The 22,810-nt window shown below is 35.8% G+C and overlaps 1 protein-coding gene across 3 annotated transcripts in view; it reads right to left on the bottom strand.

Annotated features, from left to right (window-relative positions):
* Positions 1-2,806: 2,806 nt before the first annotated feature.
* The window catches only part of LOC128677283 (uncharacterized protein), a 197,218-nt gene continuing 177,214 nt past the window's right edge, over positions 2,807-22,810 (bottom strand). For all 3 annotated transcript variants that reach the window (XM_053758006.2, XM_053758004.1, XM_053758005.1), the window contains 12 exons: positions 19,220-19,252; positions 10,607-10,792; positions 10,093-10,228; positions 9,301-9,530; positions 8,589-9,161; positions 8,281-8,496; positions 7,677-7,878; positions 7,065-7,244; positions 6,481-6,719; positions 5,997-6,110; positions 5,797-5,900; positions 2,807-4,304 (listed from right to left, as the gene is read on the bottom strand). In XM_053758006.2, the coding sequence (XP_053613981.1) occupies positions 4,145-4,304; positions 5,797-5,900; positions 5,997-6,110; positions 6,481-6,719; positions 7,065-7,244; positions 7,677-7,878; positions 8,281-8,496; positions 8,589-9,161; positions 9,301-9,530; positions 10,093-10,228; positions 10,607-10,792; positions 19,220-19,252 (2,373 nt within the window). In that variant the 3' untranslated portion in view covers positions 2,807-4,144. The remainder of the gene's footprint in view (positions 4,305-5,796; positions 5,901-5,996; positions 6,111-6,480; positions 6,720-7,064; positions 7,245-7,676; positions 7,879-8,280; positions 8,497-8,588; positions 9,162-9,300; positions 9,531-10,092; positions 10,229-10,606; positions 10,793-19,219; positions 19,253-22,810) is intronic.

Below are 22,810 nucleotides of genomic sequence, written 5' to 3'. Positions count from 1 at the left end.
GACAGGACTCCGAAGTTAGTCGTTGTTCATTACCAATCACATTGATCGAATATAACAATGAATATATCCATACATACACTTACACTTCCAATTTAATCTAATCAATGTTTAATCTACATGCTTAACTTTGACCTAACGTGTCTACGCGAAGAATTGTGCTAATCTAAAAATGTGTCTACAAATTCCATAGTATTTCAAAGATTTTTGTAATGTACAGACGTTCAAAATCACAACACAGAGTGTAATATCAATTTGGTGCGTTGGCACTCGTTATTTACCGTCTATAATAGATATAATACAGATTCAATACGTATTAGGTACGTAATAATACATCGAAGTGGGCGGCTGCGGCGCCTGACACTCTTTACTCGATACAAAATTAGAAGAATATAATATCCATTTAGACTTACAAAATATACTATAGTTACATTTCATATTTTTTTAAATGTTGACACAAATACAGAAGTACTTACACTATGTGCCGCAATGGGACCAGGGAACCAAGAACATCGGATGACTAAGCTAACATAAAGTGGTATAACTGTAGATGTCGCTGTATCCTGAGTAATACTTCTTATTAGAGACTCCGTTCAATTGACTTGTAGTTATTGTTGTATCAGATTGTAAAAGCTGTTTATTTTATATATGATTGATAAATAATTAGATTCGGTAGACTTTCATATTTTTACGTTATTACCTTATAAATAACTGTCGTTTCCAGTAGTCTGGTGATGTTCTTCAAACTCACGTCTATGAAACGAGTTTTAGAGAATAAAGAAATAAACTGATCCACGAATGACGTCGACTCCGTACTGGCATACAGTGAATCACAAATAAATGCAATTTCCAGTGCTTACTGATAAGATGTGATTATGACGAAAACAAATGAATATAAATGTATAAAAATTAAATTGTAAGGCACTTCTATATTTAAGTTGAAATTAGGTTGTTTAACTTCGATCTTATAATTTAATACTTAATATTTGTGTGGATAATTTCTATAAGATACAGCGGTATTTCCTAATGAAATCTAAGGGCTCGAGGGCCACGGTCTCGCACCGACCTCGCTTATATTTGGTACATAAATTAATTAGGGCATAATTTGTAAAGTTATACCCTGACTAGTATGACGTTTTGGCACATGGAATGGGTTAGTGACACCATGATTATCTACTAACAATAATAAACCATAAATAAATAACGAAGTATAGGATCTAACATTTGTGAAATAATATTAGTTAAAGATTTTAGTGAGTACCTTTCAGTCTTAATAGCTAAGAGTATTGTTATAAATTATCTCTGGAGGGATTTTGTCTTTAATAAATTGTAATTGTTATGGCATAGAATAGAACTATCTCCGGCGAATAAAGTTAATTTGAAAAATATTCAATATTTACAAATAGTAAGTCGTTAAGTATAACTATTTTACGAAAATAAGTTTTAATGTTCTGACTAACAAATGAATTAAGCTTTTTTTTAATTCGATGCATCTAGTCTTGTGGTAGACTTCAAACGTGGTATTTTAGGGCCAGTTTCCAGATAAAATTAAAATATTTTCTTACTTTTTACTGCTTTTGTAAGTCTCCACATAGTTAATCTAAAGAAACGAAGTATTTCTAACGGTGCTATACTTGTCTACCTAAATTTCGATTTCTTAATTACATTTTGGCATTCGTTTTGGCGATTTCGAAGTTAAATTAATCAATTTACCGTTAGAAATTGTCTAGTGTTAAGATAGAACACAACCAAATAATCACACAAGTTAGTCATATAGTTAAATGGCGTAATTTTTATTTTATCCCTATATTTTAGGTAAATCTAGTCACTCGTTAGGACACAGAAGGCTGTGTGTCGTTCGGGAAGTCTTCAGGTACTCGTGGAAGGAAAATGAACTAAGTTTAGTATAACGTAGAATAAAATGAGTTTAGAAGGCTATATAATTCAACATATTTAATGCCGTGACATATCAAGGACATTCGGTCGGCTCTACAAACTCCAAATAATTCTTAATATATTAGGGCATTTTTAACAGTTCATTCTTTGGTAACACAATTTGATCGAGTCACAATTATAATATTAAAAGCGTCACACGCTTTACTATATGTTAGTCTAAAGGGATAGTTAATAACACTAAATGATAAATTGTATTAACATGTCTTTTTTAAGGAATACTGCCCCAAAAGAAATTGAAGTAATTAAGTACTTCGGAAGACAATAAATGAGTCGTTCAATAAACATCACAACCACGAAATTTTGTCACAAGAGATAAATTTTGGGTGCAGTGGAATACACAGTGCTTCATCAGGTTAACGCTGTTGAAAGATGTCATTTCATCCCCCTTTTTAATCTATTCGACAGTCGAACGTGATAGAAAGGGAGAGCAATACTTTGAACAACGTTCACGGTGAATCTTATCGGCCGTATCAGGCAGTGTACATTTTGTAGATTTTGAGCAACTATGTAAATATATTGCCCTACAACTTTAACATCAAATCATAGACAGCTTGCTGAATCAATAAACAGTACATATATCACAACACGAAGGTACACATTTAGTTCACATTTAAATATATAGAAAAAATGTACTTACATCATAAAAAATTAACTACATTTAAGTTTCAAATTATAGCGTATTCAGAACAATCAACAAGAAACTACGTAATAATATAACCAACATAAAATATAGAATATTTGAGCATTTTAATATTTGTGTAAAAAAATATCCCCTTCATTGTATTTGTTAGTCGACTTCTTTGAAAGTATAAGGTCAAATTGTGAGCACTTTGTGGTTAAGATTTACTAAAATTGAGTAGTAGGTCTCGCTTTCTATTTGAACGGTATTTTTGGACGGAAAATTAATGCTTGTCTTTTGTATACCGTTTTTGATGTATATATTATTTCTTGATGACTTGACCCTAATTTCATAGAAGTTCAAACACAACGAATAATATTTAGAAAATTTATTTAAATTTGTGCAGAAATAACGTCGATATGTGACTAGTAGATTCGGATCCTGAATTGAATTCATATTAACTAATATAACTACAATAAATACGCCTGAAAGAATTTGCGCATTGATTTTTCTAATAAGATTAGAAAAAAAAGAACAAAAGGTAAAAGTAATACAAAATAAATAACATGACAATGAGCAAACAAGCAAATGTAAAGCGCCAGATAGACTCGCACCGCGAAGATCTGACGCTATAAAGTGAGCTGGGCTCGCAAAACTCAACATATATATAAACGAGGTAGTGTAGTTACTACACGACTTATCATACGTAACTATATACTCGTATTACATAGAACGAAAGTGCTCGCCCATCATGAACCGTAGCGTTAACAATGATCTACTGTTTATTATTTACAACATCACACTTGCAAGTCACATTAAGAAGTCTGTCATATAAAAACTTTACGAAGAACTACCTATCTATATCAATCGTTATACAAAATATCTTTATGCGCTCTCTTCAAGCTTAGCATTACGAGAATTTCGAAATAGTATTATTTATTAGGCAATCCGTTTAATATACCCAAAGCTATTCTTTCTCTAGCTACTAGTCACTACGTTGCTCTCTTCTCAGATCACTTTGTATCTATAATCTATTTTGTAATCATAGTAAATGCTTGGCGTGATTCAGCATTTCTCCGAGTCCGAGCGAGACACTCATGTCTGAGGTGAGGGGTGCGTGGGCGCAGGGAAGGGTTAAATTATCTCGTTTGCTTTGATTCGCATTTTTGCATTTGATCACAAAAGAAACCACTTTTCTGATTATTTGTGTATAGGTTTCTGTACTAATCTAGGTAATAAACTTGATGGAATTATAGGAAAAGATTAAAGAGAAAAACCATTAAAGTTTCGTTTGGTATAAATCGGATAGGATCATCCGGACAAAGTTATTCGGCTATAAGAAACAAGACAATCACGAAAGAGCATCTAAGATCCAGTGCAGTAGTACAGTAGTAGTACTTCAACTTCAACAGTCAACAATTTGCGCTTAATGTATGCATAATTTTTTTTTAAATCGCTGTGACAAAGCTGCTTAAAGTGGCGACAAAATTAGACAAAGGGAGGGGAGGGGGAATGCGGGAGGTATGAGAGTGTCAAGAGAGGGTCGCATGAGTGCGCAAGGAGTCGGTACAGTTACGTGGGTCTAGTTTGGTATTCGGCCGTCGCGTGGGGCCTCTCATCCGGTCTCTCGACCTTTTCATAAGGCTTTTCGAGTTTAGGCCGTTTGGTCTCGGCGTCGAGTGGCCGGTGCGACTTCATGTGCGCGCTACGACTTTTTACTTTGTTAAATACTCTGAAACATAACAGGGGCACTATTAAAAACTGCAACAGAAGAAAAGTAAAGCGAAAAGATAAGCAGAATCGCTGCGAAGCAAAGCGTCAAGCGTTAGTACTACAAAACTTATATACATACAGCATTAATACACAAAACCTTTCTTGATTATATCCTAATAAGTACTATAAATAAAATATAGATATACCATTAATTTCCCTATTCAATGGACATAAATTCACGGTCTTAAACGTTATATAATAAAAATACGTTATATTGCTATTTACACTGATCGATGTTAAATAATTAGAATTTATTCAACATGATACTAGACGCACGGACTTATTTCTTTCGATAAATATTTACTTTAAATCTATTCGATGAAAATTAGGCTCATTTTATTCTTTACTTGTAGACCTTGTGTTCGCTAAATATATAATTTTTATATTTGCATCGACGGTATCATGTCAAATAACATTACATTTTATGTATTAAACAGTTATTAAAACATGAAATTACGCAAACATTAAGTTGACATGCAATCGTCATCGAAAATCTGCGTCGACCCAACAATCAAGAAGGGTACTCTCAAAATTTTAGTATTGTTTTGGTTCAAATATAGTAGAACGCTATTTCCAAAGAGTAAGCTATTTCGTAGCAGTTCGTAGATCTTTCATAGAAAACAACACTTTCGTAGCTTCGTAGCAATTATAGCATCGTAGCACTGTTATCTTAATTTTGGGAGTAACCCTCAGTATACATTGAACACTTTTTAAATGTTAGTTTATAACTAAAGATTTGTTGGGCCACCGTTGTTATATAATGAATACTAAACATATTCTCATCGATAAACATTAGTTTTTGAGCGGTTGTGAAATATAGAATATGTATAACCTTAATTTACATTTTATTTCGTAGCATGCACGAAAGGCAATTTAGGCGATTAACCGATTTTAGGTTCGCGTTAAAAATCAGAGACATCGTAAAATGAAAATAAAGAACTATTTATTACCGTATTCTATTTATTCTTTTATAATTATTCTAAGACCTTATTATAAAATGTTTTGAAAGTACTAAGTAATTATTTTTCAAAATATTTTGTTATTATGAAATGGAAAAAATATTGCTTCACCGAGAAGTCACTATATTCTTAACGCGAACAACCCTTTTAACCCAATTTTACACATTTACGGTTTACCAAGTAAATTTTATATGAAAGTATTACTTAACTCAATATATATTTTTTATAACACCTGTGAATAAGTTCAAAATACAATTTCGTGTAGAAGAGAAGTATTGATTACATCTGTAAATCATAAATGAATGCTAAAAAAACGTAAAGACCTAGTACCTAGAAAAAAAATTGCTAAACCGTAAGTGTGAGGCGAGAGAACACAGAAGCTATTTATCGAAGGAGTGTGTTTCCCTTTATATTGCGTTTGCGCGTCGACATAATTCAAGCAGGCACATTACTCGGCTCCATTCGGTAAACTTCGGCAAGTGTCGGACTTACTTCCCGCAAATCTTGCATGGAAACTCCTCGCTGTCGAAAGACGACGGCGAGCACGAAGTATTGATCGTCGACGAAGTTGCGGAGTTTAGCGCCTGGACTGAACCCTGGATACAAGTGACGTGGTTTATTTATACCCTAAGTTTTCACGCTTCAGTGAGTTTGAAGACAAAGTGCTGTAGGCCGATATTTGCGTTGCTTACTTGTGATGATTGCTCCGATATCCAGCTCCGGAGGTACAGTGTCTTGTAGTCTTTGGTCACCTTCTTCCAGAAGTAGTAAAATTGCACGCACTGCTTCGAGTCCTTTGTCCGTACCTGCGATAACAGAAAAATACATATGTAGATTTTAAAAAGTACTTCTAAGTCTCAACATAGTTTATCCAACAGCTGCGTGTATACAACGTACATCCGATCCATATAAGATCCTATGTATCCTATCCATATACAGAGCTTACCGTGTGTGTATATGTACAAACATGGAACAAATCAAATTCCATAAAAAATATACCTAATGGAATGACAAATAAATTTTTAAGTTTACATACTCACCTGTTGCGGCAATTAGTAGAGACAACAAATACTCGTAATTTTTTGAAAAATTACGAGTATTCAAAGCGGCTAAAATTCGGCTGGTGTTTTATATGTCTAAGTCTGACTTGATCAAGGCGTAGGTAATGTGTCTCACCAGCTGCGCGATCCTGTAAAAGTCCTTGTCGTAGTGCGCGAGGCCGGCGAGGAAGGCCTCGAGCTCGTCGGGCGTCCAGCGCGGCTCGCGCAGCGCGGGCGCGGCGGCGCGCGCCATGAGCCGCAGCGTGGCCGCGCGCACGTCGCCGCCGCACTCGCCCAGCGTCTGCAGCGCGAACTCGCGCGTGTGCCCGCCCACCGGCATCGCCGCGCACATCGCCAGCTCCATGAACATGCGCACTGCGTGGGAACACTCTTTTCATAAGGGTAGAAGACTTAATTTTGATTTTGGTGACTATTCGAAGGCCCTTCTATTGTTTGAAACACCAATGAAAAAATACTGTGATAATGACAATGTAACACGAACAAAACAAAGTCACTCACTTTTACAATCGTTTGGTTAAATCTAGAATACACAACTTTTAAAATATTAGTTGTACATATGTGAAATAATTCACATCATTTTGTATTGAATTCGGATTGAATTGAACATTTCCATTATGTTGCTAGTGGTATCTCAGATCTATCTTGAAGACAACTGACCAAGAACATTGCCGAGGACTACGTATTGGACATTTGACTGACCTTCGTTATCATCTAAGCAGTCGTTGATGCCAGGATCCCAGAGCAACTGTTCGGGCGCTCGATGGAGGTCGATGCGATCATTATACAGCTCTGGTATCTCTGCTTGGTGGTCGCGGCCAATGTTGATCTGCGGGTGTCGCGGCTCTTGAGATAGCACGTCTGTTTCTGATGATGGTAGGCCTGGAATTAGGACTTTTGTTTAAAAATATTGTAGATATGCATTGGTGAGAAGATGCTAGGATTTTTTTAGTCTATGCCCATGCTGTGCCCCAACAGTGGGGACGACTAAATGACTGTTGATGATGATGATAATGATCAGATAATTTGCAAGAGTTAACATTGTGCAAATGTTTTTTGTCTTTTTTTAGACATTTTATTGTACAACATTATAAAAAATTTGTGAAATGCCATAAAGCATTCTCTACCAGTCAACCATTAGACCAAACATATATATAGCAAAGCGGTGGTCTGAAATAAGATCTGCTGCGGTGTGAAACAAAACTTCTTACTTTTGTATGTCTACTTTTATCGACATTAGACTCCTTCAAGTCAGTAAAATTCATAGAAAAACATAAATAAAGATCTTACTATCACAGAAGTTAGTTTCCTTACCAGCAATGAGTTCAGCTAGCAGCCCGGACCCCTCTCTGTCCGGAGGCAGGATAGGCTGCGGCGTGTAGTGGGTGTTGTGTCGGCGCATGCGCGAGCGGTAGGGGCCCGCGGGGGACGCGCGGCGCTTGCGGCGCGGCGACGCGGGCACGCTGCTCGGGCTCAGGAACACCGCGGGCACGGTGTCTCGACCCTCTACGCACACCTACAATGTCGTTCATTAATATTATCATAGCCAAACAACCTATTTATTCGAATTTCTAATGCCTTAACGTAGGATAATCGTGGGGGTGTGAGAGGTGCGGGGAGGGACGGCCATTTTCAATGCTCCTTATGAAGCATTGGGAGATAAATAAAGGGCCAGAACTTATTGAAAATATACATACGTCACGTCTTTCAAATTTTGCGACAACCCTGACTGCATTGTCAACGTTGGCGGCTGTTTACCCTTGTTAGCAAGGTTGTCGAACTACTAATCTTATTAAATTAAATTGTGATATTATCATACTAATTCTATTGAATACAATTGGTGACGTGTTACGCGTTAACGTCGGATATTCAACGCTATATTAAATAAAATACAATTTCAAATATAGTGGTAGTATACCTGAAGGGAACCTGCATCGTGTTGCCACTGATTCATAGAGCTCATCATGCGATGTCGACGAGCAGGCCTTTGGTGTGAGAAGTCTCGTGGACTACTCGACAGCAATGGGTCTTCTGAGTTCAGCATTATCCGTCTGGGCGTCGGCGAAGGCTCTAAGGTATAGGCATCTAGTGACCGGCATTCTTCAGGCAGAACTTCTTCTAAAGCTTCTTCCACCTGCGATTTATTATAAAGTCGTTGTATTTTTTGAGGAATATGGTTACCTGTTAGTTGTATAAAAGAGTGCAAATATTTGTATCAGCAATTACCTCTTCTTGACTAGACATAGTGGCAGTAAAGAACGCTGCAGACAACGGAGACGACGCTCTCGGTACTGTGTGCGCTGGTGAGTGAGCGTCGTGAGAGGCTGGTGGAGTGGGATAGCCCAGGCCCGGGGAAGGCTCAGGTTGCGTTGAATAGCTTCCACCAGGCGAAGCAGCGTATGCCAATCCTGGTGAATCTCCCGTCGTGTACGACAGCCCTGGTGAACTTGCGGTGTAGCCCATCCCTGGCGACGGAACTGGAGATCCTCCATGACAAGCCCCAAAGTCTGCTAAGGATTCCGGCAAAGGAGAGTTAAGGACAGCCGCAAGTCGTCGACTAGATGGAAATGTCACTGGTGATCGCTCTCGTATAGATGCCGCTACTGTAGCATAGTCTTCCAAAGAAGCCAGGTCTTCTAGATGTTCTGGCGTTGTCGTGAACTGGAAGGTGTCATCATTCAGAGCTGGCGAGAAGTAACCGTCGTCGGAGTTGAATGAGACTCCAAACAGTTCGGGGCGAAAAGTAAAATCTTGTTGCGGTGATGATTGTCCAGGATCTGATGCTGAGCGTTTGACAACCTGTGATAACGAGAAAGGGCGTTTGAAATATAATTGTTTGTTTATAAACGATTTTGTGTTATCTAAAAAACATATTGTAATATTTTTATTATACTTCATCGGAAACCCATACATTTTCAAGATTTCAAAATAAACTAACCTTCGTGTTCCCCTTCTTCAACAACTCAATAAGCGTAGAGTCCCTATGAGCTACAGTCATATTGGAAGTGACGTTAGTGGCGATGGTGACAACTGGTGGTGCACGGGGCGACACGAACTGTGACGTGGCTGAGGATGACACCGGTGATGATGAAGTGCGCAAGCTGGACAATGGCGGCGGAGCTGGCGCGACGAAACCGCTTCGGGAACTGGCTGCTTCCGTGATTGTACCTGAATACGTAGAATTTTATAATATAGGATTTATTTAAACCTATATAACAAAGTAGATTGTCTTTTGCAAAGTAAAGTTATTATCGTGTCTGAAGATCATCACGACTAGAATAGTTACTTTTTAGAGATAAAATAGTGAACTTAGAGATAAAATAGTGAAATCGTCTGCAATAGTCCTTCGTCTGACGTGGCAACACTTAGTGTTTCCATAAGATTTTTTTAATACTTTTATCTGAGCTGTGACGCTTCTAAGCTCAATGTCGACTTAAAAGGATAGACCTCTAAATAAAAAAATCGGACTGTTATATTGTAAGTAGCAATCCAATAAAACGATGTAATAATTAAAAAATAAAGTATCGTGTGGGAGTTATTGTTTGGCAGTTTTACTCTGATTGATTGGATAGGATGTCTGCGAAAATGGAATTTATAATCACACGGAATTTTCGAAATTTATTTTTGCTTAATATGGAAATAAATAAATTTGCAGCACATATATGCGTGCGAACCACAAAATAAATTTGTAGCAAACATATTTATGATAGGTATGTAGTTATCTATTTACAACTAGTAGACGCTGTGGCCGTGGCTCCTCGTCGGCTGATGATCTTCTCTTCGATAAGAGCTCTGACTGACACGGAGGCAGTCTGCAATGGCGGGCCAGTCGACTCCTTCTTATCCAGTTTCTTGTTATCCGAGTCCTGAAATACGGGCAATTTAATTAATGCCTTTCGCGAATGTTTCAGATTTAAAAGGGAAACAAAACTTCGCGCTTCTTTGCTCCAGTTGTTAACTTTTGCACGTGCCGTTTCTGAGAACAAGTTCACATAAAGGAAATTTCTATTTCGTTCCTAGACTAATATCAAAATAAATATTCAATCATTTTCCTTTTATAAAGTTTAGTTCAATGTATAAAGATTCAATTAATAAGTACTAATTCAAAAAATCTACTTATTTATGTTATATTTAAATGTTATTTATTATATTATGAGATATCTGCGATATGGACATTTATTTATGTTACAGTTTTGGTAAACATATAAAATAAAAATCAAATAGTGGTCAAATGTAACCGTTACCTTTTTAAAATAACCGCCATGTAACCGCATGTGTCCGTTAAGTGCCGGGATGTTCTTGAACTTGCGATGGCAAAGGTTGCACTCCACTGGCTTGGCCTCGTTGAGCCTTGCCGCTAAGGTAGCCGCGCCGCTCGCCGCTGAGCTTCCGCCGCTCCCACTGGCTGACTTTTGAGTTGCTTGATGGGCCTGGAAAGAAGGAATTACTTTAATTGGAAAATAAAAAGATTAAAACCATCCCGAACAAGCCCATTACGCTTGCTGCGTTCTTTCACTGAACGGTAATCTACATCCTTTGAACCAATAACCAACACGTAGTCAAAACCACGCGCCTGCATACGTTGTCCCACATCACTAATAAAATTTTTGACTTTGGACACACATTAGAATAAACAAGGGTGCTGGTTATTAATCTTTAGGTAGTTTTGTGTAAGGTATATACAAATGACACAGATTGAGTTAGCCCCAAAGTAAGTTCGAAACTTGTGTTATATGATACTAACTCAACGATACAATATTCTATAACATATACATATAGATAAACATTCAAGTCCCAGGTCAATCTGAAAAATATCATTTTTTATGTTGACCTGACCGGGATTCGAACCCGGGACTTCCAGTGTAGCAGTCCGACATGATGACCGTTAGGCCACGGCGGTCGTCGCTGTTGTTGTTGTAGTTGTTTGCTGTTTGGGGTTTAACTTTATAGGAAACGTGAAATCAACAAAGTTTTCACAACTTCAGACTTTGCAATTTAAGCCAATATTCGATTTCAGCCGCTCGTTAATATTCAAGTTAATTAATGGTTTCTGATGGACTTCTGCTAATCTGGGCTGCTTTAAAGGGAAATAATTTTAGTAGGTCAATATGGAGTTTTGGGAACGCAGTTAGCAACATTTCGCTATCTATCTGAAAAGTTGTCGCGCTTCGTTGCAAAGTTTCTGAAGTAAAAACTCTAAGCGGTGTAAATTTTATTTGTGAAATATTCCCACGGGCGCAACTGCGGCGCAGTGCAGTTATTCATTCACGTAGAATTTTAATTAGTTGCGGATTTCCGTCGCACCGCGGCGACCACGCTGCCGTAAATTGTGCCGAGCTAGACAAACTCAAAATGTTTACTTTTTGTACAAATAATAGGATAATTTTATTAACTGCACGGTTCGGTCGAGTCTACCTCTATAATATATATAGTAATCTTATCCAGGCTAGACGGTAGCGGAGATATTAAAAACTCATATAATTTTCTTAAAAGTGACATAAATTTGGCGTGTAAATTATTAAAATTCTCGGTAAAAGCCATGTTTAATGTATGAATTTATTCCTAAACCCTGTTTATGTCGCAGCGCGGAGGTTTTTAATGTCACCCGTGTCGTCGACATTCGTCGTTTTACGACTCATGTTTGGGCAAAGTAATGACTTGCTACCGGAGTTGCATATTCACTTTATAGTCTACTAAAAATAATTTGATTAATAAAAATATAGAAGAACAAGAAATTGACTGAAAAGTAATAGATGAGACGGGGCTTGAAAGAATCAATTCTCATACGAACTGGGCACGACCAACTATACGCGTTGGAAAACATTAGGCACTTTATCCCGTGTCAAAAACTACTTTTCATTTCGAATATAAGGAAAATAAAAAATAGTAGTTTATGTATAAAGACCGCGATTTTTAATTTCGGTACAGATTATCTTACTAATCACCAATCAATACATATAATAAAACAGATGAAAATCTGTACATTGAATATATGTATTTACATAAAAACAAATATATGCAGACTCTAGTCTGTAAAAAATCTGTCTGTTTGTACCGCTAATCTTCGGAACTACTGGACGGATTTGAATGAAACTTTTTGTTATATAGCTATTAAGCCTGGGCCACATATACCTAGGGTATAAATTAATTTGAAAACTGGAACACCTGATGTAGACCCATGATGGTCCAGCTAAATTAAAGGAAATTTAGAAATTATGCCTTAACAAACATTTTTCAGTCTGATGAGCATCTTCTTTATAGTTTATTTCTATAACATTGTGTTTTTAAATATTTAAAACATCGAAGATCATAGAGAAATTGGCGCCCGAAGGAAAGACCCCTAATATAGTATATAAAAAATGTTTTAACCGCTCTAATAATTTTGACGTCGTATCAAAAATTGTTCGGCCACGGGAACGAAGTCTCGGGCTTCGGTTCAGCTAGCAATAAATATTGAACAAGCGAGTCATCAGTACAGGCAGTTTTGCTAAGACTTTTTAAATTCACACTGGCTGTTTGGAAAATCACAACAATTATTATAATTTCTTTCGTGTTTCGTGTTTTTATTATAATAACCATATAGCAGATCTTTAAATAAAAATTTCCTTTTCACCCTTGATCAGAAGGAAGTGGTCGTGGAAGGGATTTCGCATTTCCCACACCAAAAATACACTACTTTCCGATAATAAGAAATGCAAACATAATTTACCAATAGGTATTAAGTTTACTTGTCAATTTCAGTAAGTAGAAAAAGTTTCAAAAGAAGGTATTTTATTTACCCAAGAGTAAAACATAGTCTATTTTCATCTCGGATTTATGAGAGCTCCTAGGGGACACACGATAAACAAAATTTTTGCGGACCAATGGGGTGGCTAGGGGGCAGGTTGTAGGGGTTTAACTTCTAAGTACCTACTTATGAACATTCATTGCTTTTTGATAGAATATAAGTATCTATAAATAGTTGCGATTGGATATCAATTGCTTTATAAGTTTATCTATGTTGATTGTTCGTATTGATTTGCTGCTGTGGCTTGGTCTTGTTAGCAAGTAAATAACGTACAATATGTCATTCGATTAACTCTGTAGCTATTATCAGAGTTATATATTATTTCATAAGGAATAAATATGTTTGAACGAGTACCTAAGCCAAATTACTTTTTAGGTTCATAACAATTATGAACACGGTATTTACGAACTTCTAAATCACAGATAAAATTACAGATTTAATGTGCCCTATATTACGAAAAACTCAGCGCAGATGGCGCTACTGGTACAACTAAGGTACACAAACATTGCCAATGGAAGAAAAAAGCGCCAATTATCAATATTGTTGCAGATTAACGAAAAATACCTTCTACGCAATCGTGGTGCGAGTTAAAAGGAAAAAGGAAAGAATTAAGTGGATTATCCTGAAAATAATAACACAATTTTAGGTTATATTCTGCATTATTTGGTCAACTGTGGTCATAAATTGATATAAACTTGATTTTGACTGAAGATATTACCTGTATGAAGTACATTATGTAATAAGTCTATACGTGTAAAGTGTTTCGAGCTTTTTTCGACCGCTTACTGCCTCGAAAATTTTACAGCGTGAGGCGTATCCCATAGATTTCGAAGTTATTTATCTTATGAAAAACGATTTTGTATATTTTGATTGTTGTATATTTTCACAAACGAATGCTTACATAATGAAAGGATTAATAAAGTACTCTAATAAACGTTTTAATCGACATTAGCAAAAGGCGGCAAAGCTTTTGTGTTCCTAAAATACAGTGCTGTACTCTGGCGGGATAAATGTACAGTAATACTCCCTATTGAAAGACTTGATAATAAAGAAATAAATATTGTAACTGAAAATTCAGCTGCGTGTGATGCAGTCACGAGAAAAGCGCTCCAAAAACAATGGAGAATATTGTCTTCATTAATAGTCACAGATAAGCCCGTCAGTTGACTAATACGACACATGTTAAAACTGGGTCGGGATGTAATTTATTTGATTTGGAGGTTTTTTCGTCGGTGGCAGCCCTAACGGCGCCATTAGGGCTGCTCGTTAGTTTAATGCGCGGTGCGCGCAGATGTTCGCGGCCTGGGTGGCAGTGTTTTTGCCATACGTCATGTATGTAGCAAGCAGTTAGCTCGAGTGTACTGCTTTTTTGCTCTGTGGAAGCCAATGCTCATAATAAATGGTTGCACACGGCTTAATGGCCGTTGTTCATTATTGCCGATTGAAGCCAAATGAAACTGGTCAAACAGGGTTTTGTCTGATTCGGTTTTATCACGTGTTCCAATTGTTTTGAACGTAACGGATTTTGGTATTAAATTTTATGGTTATTAACTTCAACGGTATGGGAGCGTGGTGAAACATAAATGTATTTGAGTATTGGCAAAATGAAGCAATAATTTGTAGTACCTACTTCATTTCATTTTTCGTAATAGATTCTAATTAGATAATAATCTGATACAACTTACGGTCCCAAAAAAAATTAAAATACGTTGCACAATGAATAAAGATGAGACACGCTTTTACTTAAAAACTTTGTACTTGGCAAAGAATCTCAACACTTCCTGCCTATTTTTAACAATACTTAATAAAAGTTTGGAAAGAACCGTTTTCATATAAATGCTAGTGCTGTATTTTTTTAGAGAATTACTTTTATGGCACTTCAAACTAAAATTACGCGTTTACTACAGTTTAAAATTAACACTTTCACAAAAATACAAAATTAATTCACGAAAAAGCATGAAAATAAGTAATAATAAATAAAATATTTTCTTTAAGAAAATAAGTGAACTTACCTTAGGTTTAGTAAACGTGGGAGTATGAAACAGTTGTGTAATCCAATTGTCCATTTTGTTACAGGTTCAACAAGATATTTTATATTAATTAATGAATTGACACATCAAACATCACGTCTTTTCCTTTTACAGTACAGACTAATAATCAAAAGCACTTTTAACAGTAAAAACTACAAAAATAATATATTTTTATTGCATTAAAGTTTTTAATATGTATTCAAGGTGCAATGTTTATGTCCTGGCTATCAAAATGAAAATGATGCAGTGTAGAAGATGACCCCTCCAATCCTTGCGAATCGTGAGATAACCCCAATAATAAAGGACCATTCTAATTTGCATACTCTATTCTGATCGCTCTTATGTGAATTTAAATTTCTTATAGCCACAGTTTTATGGTATATGCAAATGCTTCTATAAATTTGATTGTTGACCGTTCCCATCTATTTTAGTAGTGGAGTTTTATTTAAAGTCTTAAAAATCATCTCAAGAAACTATTGTTATTTACGATTCATGTTAACAATGGTCCTTGCAGTAGATCTCTTTATTTCATAAGTGAGAAAGAAATAAGAATAAAATAACATTATTTAATAGTAAAACTTACTCTTTTCTATGCTCCTAGTATGATAAATTTCGAAAGCCAAAGCCACTCTTAAAAAAGAAATATTAATGTAAAATGTACCGTCAAACATCGAAACAGTACGTCAGGTGTCAGTTTTCATAAAAGCCCCATGAATGTACGAATTCGTTAATATACCTACATAGCTTACCCCATGAAATGGATGGAAAGTATAGAGGTAAACTTTATTTTTTATTATCAAATATCATAAAACGGAATTGTTTTTGCACGACTGCTCAAAAAAAGATGTTGATGTTTTCAGGCGTCATAGTTATGTATGTTTGTAATGTAAATTTATTTATTCTAACAGTTATAGGTATAGTTTAAATATGTTCAGTACATTTCAAGTAATTCTTAATGAAAATGAACTTTTGTCAACTCGTAAACGTATTTTTCAAATTAACATCACTATTTTGTTTCTTAAAATTGTATTCACGCCAGAAACTATAAAAAACTTTTTTATATAAAGAAATTTTTGTGCGATAAATTATAATAGCTAGTTACATAAAAATCCAACTTTTTAAAAGTTCTCCATTGACATAGATTTAACAATATTTTTAGACCGAAGTATATGATTCTATACGTTGACATAATTTTGAATTATAATCATATCTTTGTCATATATTTTAAGCAATTGCTCATGAAAATGATTCTAAATTGAACTGAATTTAGAATCATTTTCACAATATTTATTTCTATATTTTTTTATTTTCATTTCTTTTTCAACCAGTGACAAAATGTTATACATGCATGCATATTCTTTTGATTTGATTTTTCTGACAAAACTAGCGATACCCAATCCGGGTACATGTACTTACACTATTTATAGAAACATTTTATACCGACTAATGTGTATAATTTTATACCAACTGTACATGTAAGCGAGGAATATATGAAATTACATGAAAAAATAAAAATAAAATAATCAAGGCGCACTATATACGTGACATATCGTACATTGCGACACCTTGTAGCCACAGCACGTTATTAATTTAGGATTTCACACAGTGATGTAAACTAGAAAGTTTCTAAGTACAATTCTCACAAGTGACAACTAATAACCCCTGCCAAAGTGCGGGGAGAGTCGCCACGTGGCAGCTCGAGGTCACAGGTGACGCAACACAAAGGTCAAGTCCTCGAAAATAGGGTGACCGCCTCTAACGGTGCACGTTTTAATTAAGATTTTAATTGTTCTTTTTCCAGTTGCCTTCTTCTTTTCGCGTCTCCCGTTTTAGCCAATTTGCTTTTAATTGAAAATGTATTTGTTTATAAAACAATGTCGAAAGAAAGTAATTTCGTATCTTTATTGTATCTCGGCTCAATTTGTACTGCTTGTATTTGAGCGTTATTCCGGTTTCTTTTTCAGTCAATGAGCAACAAAGCCCAAGGACCGCTTTCCTAGTTATTCGTTTCCACTTCGCACGGTCGTCATTAGCATTTATAGTAAACAAATACGTATCTATAGTAACAATAATACATTCAACTATTTAAATTCGTCTTACTTTTGTTGGTTTGAAAGCCAAGTTTCATTAAAATTTGCTATGTATTTTACCTAGCAAATTTTAATGAAATTTGGGAAGAATGAACAGTATAGACTAGTTTTGTCTCAAATAGCGTACCTGTCCTTAGGACTTATGATTATTTAAAGAAAAGTATCTAAAATATTCACATGATCAGAAAATGATCCATCGTACTAAACCGATTCAAGTTGATTTCACGCACTTAGAAGATAGAAGGAGTCACGTAAGCGCTATGTAGGCACACGTCTTCAATTATGCAGCGGGGCGTTTATCGCGAGCGAGCGAGCGCACCTGTGTCGTTGTCACCCTACATTATTAATGGACAGAGTTGCGTACGACGGAGACGCCGGAACGTGCCGCGGCCGACGGGTTACAATTACAACAATCATATCATACCTCCACAAATGATGAGAAACTATTATTTCATATAATAAAGTAGTAGCCGAGTTATGTAAGATAACTCGTTCATTGAAGATATTGATATTCTCCACAGTACACCCATAAAAAGCGCATCATAGATACCATTACCCGACGTCCGATACTCAAATTGGACGCGCATTACTTTTATATTTTTGTTGGTCGTATACCAGCGGCCGTTCGGACTTTATAGACTCGTATAAAACAAAAAAAAGAGTAAAAATAAAAACAAACCGTGCGGTTATTTGATCGATACTGAATTTCGATATTTATGATAAAACCGGAGGTAAAATTAAAGGCGAGTTTAACATAACAGCCGTTTTACGGGTTCCCTCTCGCAGGTTTATAAGTCGAAGTATATTAGTCGCGGCGGGGGGCTTGTCAGGAAGTTACTTGGAGATCTTATGATGCGTTTATATTGAATTCAAACTCCCTAAGTTTTCCTGATAATGTTGTCTCCATATTTTCCGTTTTCAGCATCGAAGATTACATCAGGAAGTTTGACTTATTTCTTTCCCCGAGGGTGAAGTATGGTATGAAATATTCACTGGTTCAGTGACAGCTGAAAAGAATTGAATTTGGCTAGTAGAGTCAGAAAGTAATACAATTCGATACACGGTCCTAGGGTTAGGGTAAGAGAGGCACTGGGAGATTATTCGTAAAAATTAAATATTAAGTAAGAAGGCTAAACCGTTTTTATTTATACGTTATAAGCAAGTAAACAAGCATACGGCCCACCTTATAGGAAGTTGTCATCTCAGCCTATGGCTTCCATAGAAGCCTGCAATAAATAGGTAGACTGCGTTGCCGGCCCATTATAAATCTTTTCACGCCCTCTTTAACTACTCTATCTTGGACTACTCTTTCAGAATAACCTTTATATTTTTATTTTAAATAATACACATTATTTATAACAAATAAACTGTGTTTCGACTCTGTAAGAGACGTCAAAAACCTCACGTCGGAATCCGCGCGGATATGGCTAATTTGCATTCTGTAAAACTCACTCGAACACTAGCGCTACACTTTGATGTGACATTTGAGTTTTACGAAATCGCAAAGCTGTTTCTTGTTTGAATTAGCAATATGCTAAAGAACACTTCATTCAAGTATCCAAGCTTTGACCGCAAAAAAATGCCTGTAGACTGAAACCTGGACATAGAATTAGACCATGCTCACAATAAAACTCTATTGTGATCGCAATTGAACAAGAAAATCTCAACTCCGTAGAGTAAGAGGAAGTCGTTCTAATTCAGCTCGCAACAATTGACCTAAACAAAGATAATACAAACATCGCCAGTAAAAAGTAGTAAAATAAATACAACGGAGCGCGCAGGAATTCCTGAAAAACCATTCGTGGTTTACGGACGGGATTAAAATATATACTGTGTTTTGTTTGCAAATTTGTATTGTAATTGTAAATATAAAATATATGTCGTATGGTAGTTATGGCTCTTGTAATTAATAAAAAATATAGTGTAGTTTGGTATCGTTTAATAACTCACCGCCAATTGATCTCGAGCAGCCGATTTCTTGGTCTGAAATTAATGAAAAACAACCGTTTAAATATGTATACATGATAGAGGGATCACTAAAGATCAGCAAACCCTACTGACCTGTTGCAGACATAACATTTTATATTTGGTGTTACATTTACTGTCTACTGGGTGAAGAAATAACAACATACAAAATAATATTTAAGTACCAATTTACTTTACTTTAAATTTTATGTCTAGATATCGTAATATCTAGACATAAAATTTTCTTGTATTTGTGTCTCAATAAAACTGGTAAATGTATATAGGTACTTTGACCTATAAAATTGCTGGATACCCAATTGTGTTGCCAACCTAACAGAATGAAGTGTGAAGTCGCCGGGAGAGACGCGGAGCGCCAAATGCAATTTGCGGTCGCAGCGGACTGCAGACCTTGCCCTCACCCGGCGTCCTAACTAAACCGCAAATGCGACATGGCAAGGGGACGCGGCGCGACGCGACAAAATCTGATTAACTTGTAATGTATGCCATATTGCGTTGCGTATGTACGTTAGATAGGAAGAGCCACATACACCTACTCACCTTTTTTGTCTAATTTTAACATTAGACAAAAAAGGTGAGTAGGTGTATGTGGCTCTTATTTTATTCTTTATTTTGACATTTGCGGAAAATTAGAAGGTTGACAAAATACTGAGCGAAGTCCATTTTGGTGCAAATTACCTGTTATATATTACAATTTGTAATGTGTTATTTTTAAATGTATATCTAAATATTTTTCCTTTCTTTCGAAGATTAAAAAAAGTTTGATCAATCGATGCGTTTCTTTGACCTTTTTTGAATGTGATTTTCTCCGAATGCAGAAAAAAGTTGATGAAATTAACTGTTAATATTTTACGATTAGCATTACATCGTACAGCGTTGCGTTGCTCAGTGAGGACGCCGAGTTACGAGATTGGTCTACGCCAATCTCTACGTGGCTGTACTAAAATTAAATATGTATCGAGAATTGTAGGAGAAATTGCTTTGGAACACTTATTTTATTGCTGTAGCTCGTGATTTCAACGTACATGAGTAAAGTCTAGTTCAGAATGTTGTATTTTGCTAACAAAATTCTACTTAATAGCTATGTAAGTTCTGAAAATAATAATGAGATGAAAAACTACTTAGTTACTTTCCAATTAGTGAAATGAGTTTCTTTTATCTAATGCCAAAAACAAAATTTTATATGGAGCTTGTTTAATAGGATACTTTCCTATCAAACAAGCTCCATATAAAATTTTGTTACGCCACGGATTTGGAGCCAAAAAGCATTTCTGATATAATTTAATGAGACCGAAAAAATACTGAATCTCGTAATTCATAAAACTGATCACTTAAAGTGACATTTAATTACTGTCTTTGGTTATATAAAACACCTATATGCATTTTATTTTACCTAACGAGTCATGTAGCCGCCAATACTGGAATAGAGTGGAAATTAAGTTCTACTTTTAATATAAAATAATTCATAAACAAATATTATTGCAAGTGATTAATTTAGTCAACGTAAAGCTATAGAAGTACCTATAGTGAACGTACAGATATCACTTGTCTTTTTACACTAACTCAAGTCCCAAAATTAACTAAATTTGTTTCAAAAATATCATTTTGCATTGCATCAAATCCATGCAATATTTATATGTAATTAAAATCATTGAAATGTAAAAATGTATTTTATTATTGAAACACTGAGCTATTACACTGAATCCCGAAATGAAACAAAAGCATACCGAATTTAACGGTTGCAGCGCAATATGACGCGAAAATATTAATTTGAGAACATATAAAATATTCCACTGGCTAGAGAATCGACTATTATTATTTTAAACTGGCAGAATTATTAATTCTAGTGCGAGATAGCGCGAAACAATGTGACGCGAGCGTGAGAACTGGGGTGGCGATTCTCGATTCTCATGTTAATGCCGATACATCGCGGATTGTGTCCAGTGCGAATCGCCCGGTGAATTAAATCGGCCATTCATCTACCTTTGTACAGATTAATAATTCAGACGCGGCCGGTACCACGAGCTACTTCAGCGGAGTGTCGCTTGAACGATCACTCACTTTTATGAGAGGCCCAAACCTTTTTTATGCGCAGTAACATGGACGGAGCTTTTAGATATTCCGTTTTTAAGGAAATCTTATGATCTAACGATTGCGATTTTATATGTAATAAAACGTATAATGTTTATTATGACTCCTTCATAAAATAGACTTCAAACAAAAAGTTAAATACAACATTATAGTTATATCCTTACACTGCACATCATTACAATGCACATCAAAAATGAAGCCTTTAAATAACCGTTTTAAATTTTGTCAGTGAGAAGTTAAAACGACAGCAAGTTGTCGTTAGCATATTATAATACGTGGTTTGTTGCGAAACTGGCTAGCGTGGTCAGCATCGTGGGAGCCGACGGTCCACCTGTCTCGCCGTAGATCGCGAATCGAGGGCTCTAGTCCAGGCCTGATCCGATCCCATTGTGCCTTACAATTCAATAGCAAACGGGGAATACTAAGTAGCTATTAGTAGTTCAATTTTATGAGAGTTCGAAAGTAGGGCATATTCTGTAACGACTTCTATAGTGTGTAGTTATGTAAATTGAAATTTTAACAATTGATTGCGAACGGTGTAGCTTTGGACTCATTTTGTATACATTTAAGCTGATTTTCTATTGAGCAATGTAATAAAAACTGAAAGCGTTTATTAATAAACATATCAAGAATGAAGAGGTATGTTTCAATGTCGTAGGTGAAGAGAAGTTGGTATATTAGTAAGGTGATAATGCATTGAACAAATACAAGAAAAACATTGCGAGCAAAAAAATAAATTTTACGCCCAAATAAACCTGCGAGTACTAATTAATCAGAAACCAAAACACGGAATCACAGACACAGTTCAAAAATGTGCGAACCACGGATGGTATTGATATAACATAAAGGCCATCGAGTCCATTCACGTCCGACCACTCAACGAGACCCCGGAATGTTCAAAAACAATGTATAGAACTAATAAACCGGTAGAGGTCCATGTAAAATAGACAAAAATATTTGGTATGCTTTATTAAAAGCGTTATGGCATAGATTAAATAGAATGCAGACAGACCGTAGAGCCGCGGTTAAGCCGTTAATAATTAAAACCATGGAATTTAAACAAAAGCTGTTCCACAAAAATGTTGATAAAAATGTGTTGGTGTAAGTGTTAATAATAAATTCACTACTATTAATTGTGGCTCAGGGCATGTTGTGTTTGGTACTGAATTAGTTCAGATACAATTTTATTTATGCTCTGATCTATAACTATAATGATTAAATAGTTTTACAAAGATTTAATTTTAGGTTATGTCTTATATTTTGTAAAAGTTCAGATTTTTCCAATTTTTTTAAGTTATTGTTGATACGACAATTTTTTGTCATCACGTTTTCGGCCTTCACCGATACGTCTACCTAAATATACTACAGGTCGTGGGGGCCCTAAGATACGACATATTAGTGACTTATTAGCGCGCGATCCATAACGACATTGCAATCTCGGTATTCTTTCATATTCCACCCGTGGCC

Source organism: Plodia interpunctella, chromosome 17 (genome assembly GCF_027563975.2).
Source record: "Plodia interpunctella isolate USDA-ARS_2022_Savannah chromosome 17, ilPloInte3.2, whole genome shotgun sequence".
Classification (NCBI taxonomy): domain Eukaryota; kingdom Metazoa; phylum Arthropoda; class Insecta; order Lepidoptera; family Pyralidae; genus Plodia; species Plodia interpunctella.
This window is presented reverse-complemented; position numbering and strand designations above follow the sequence as displayed.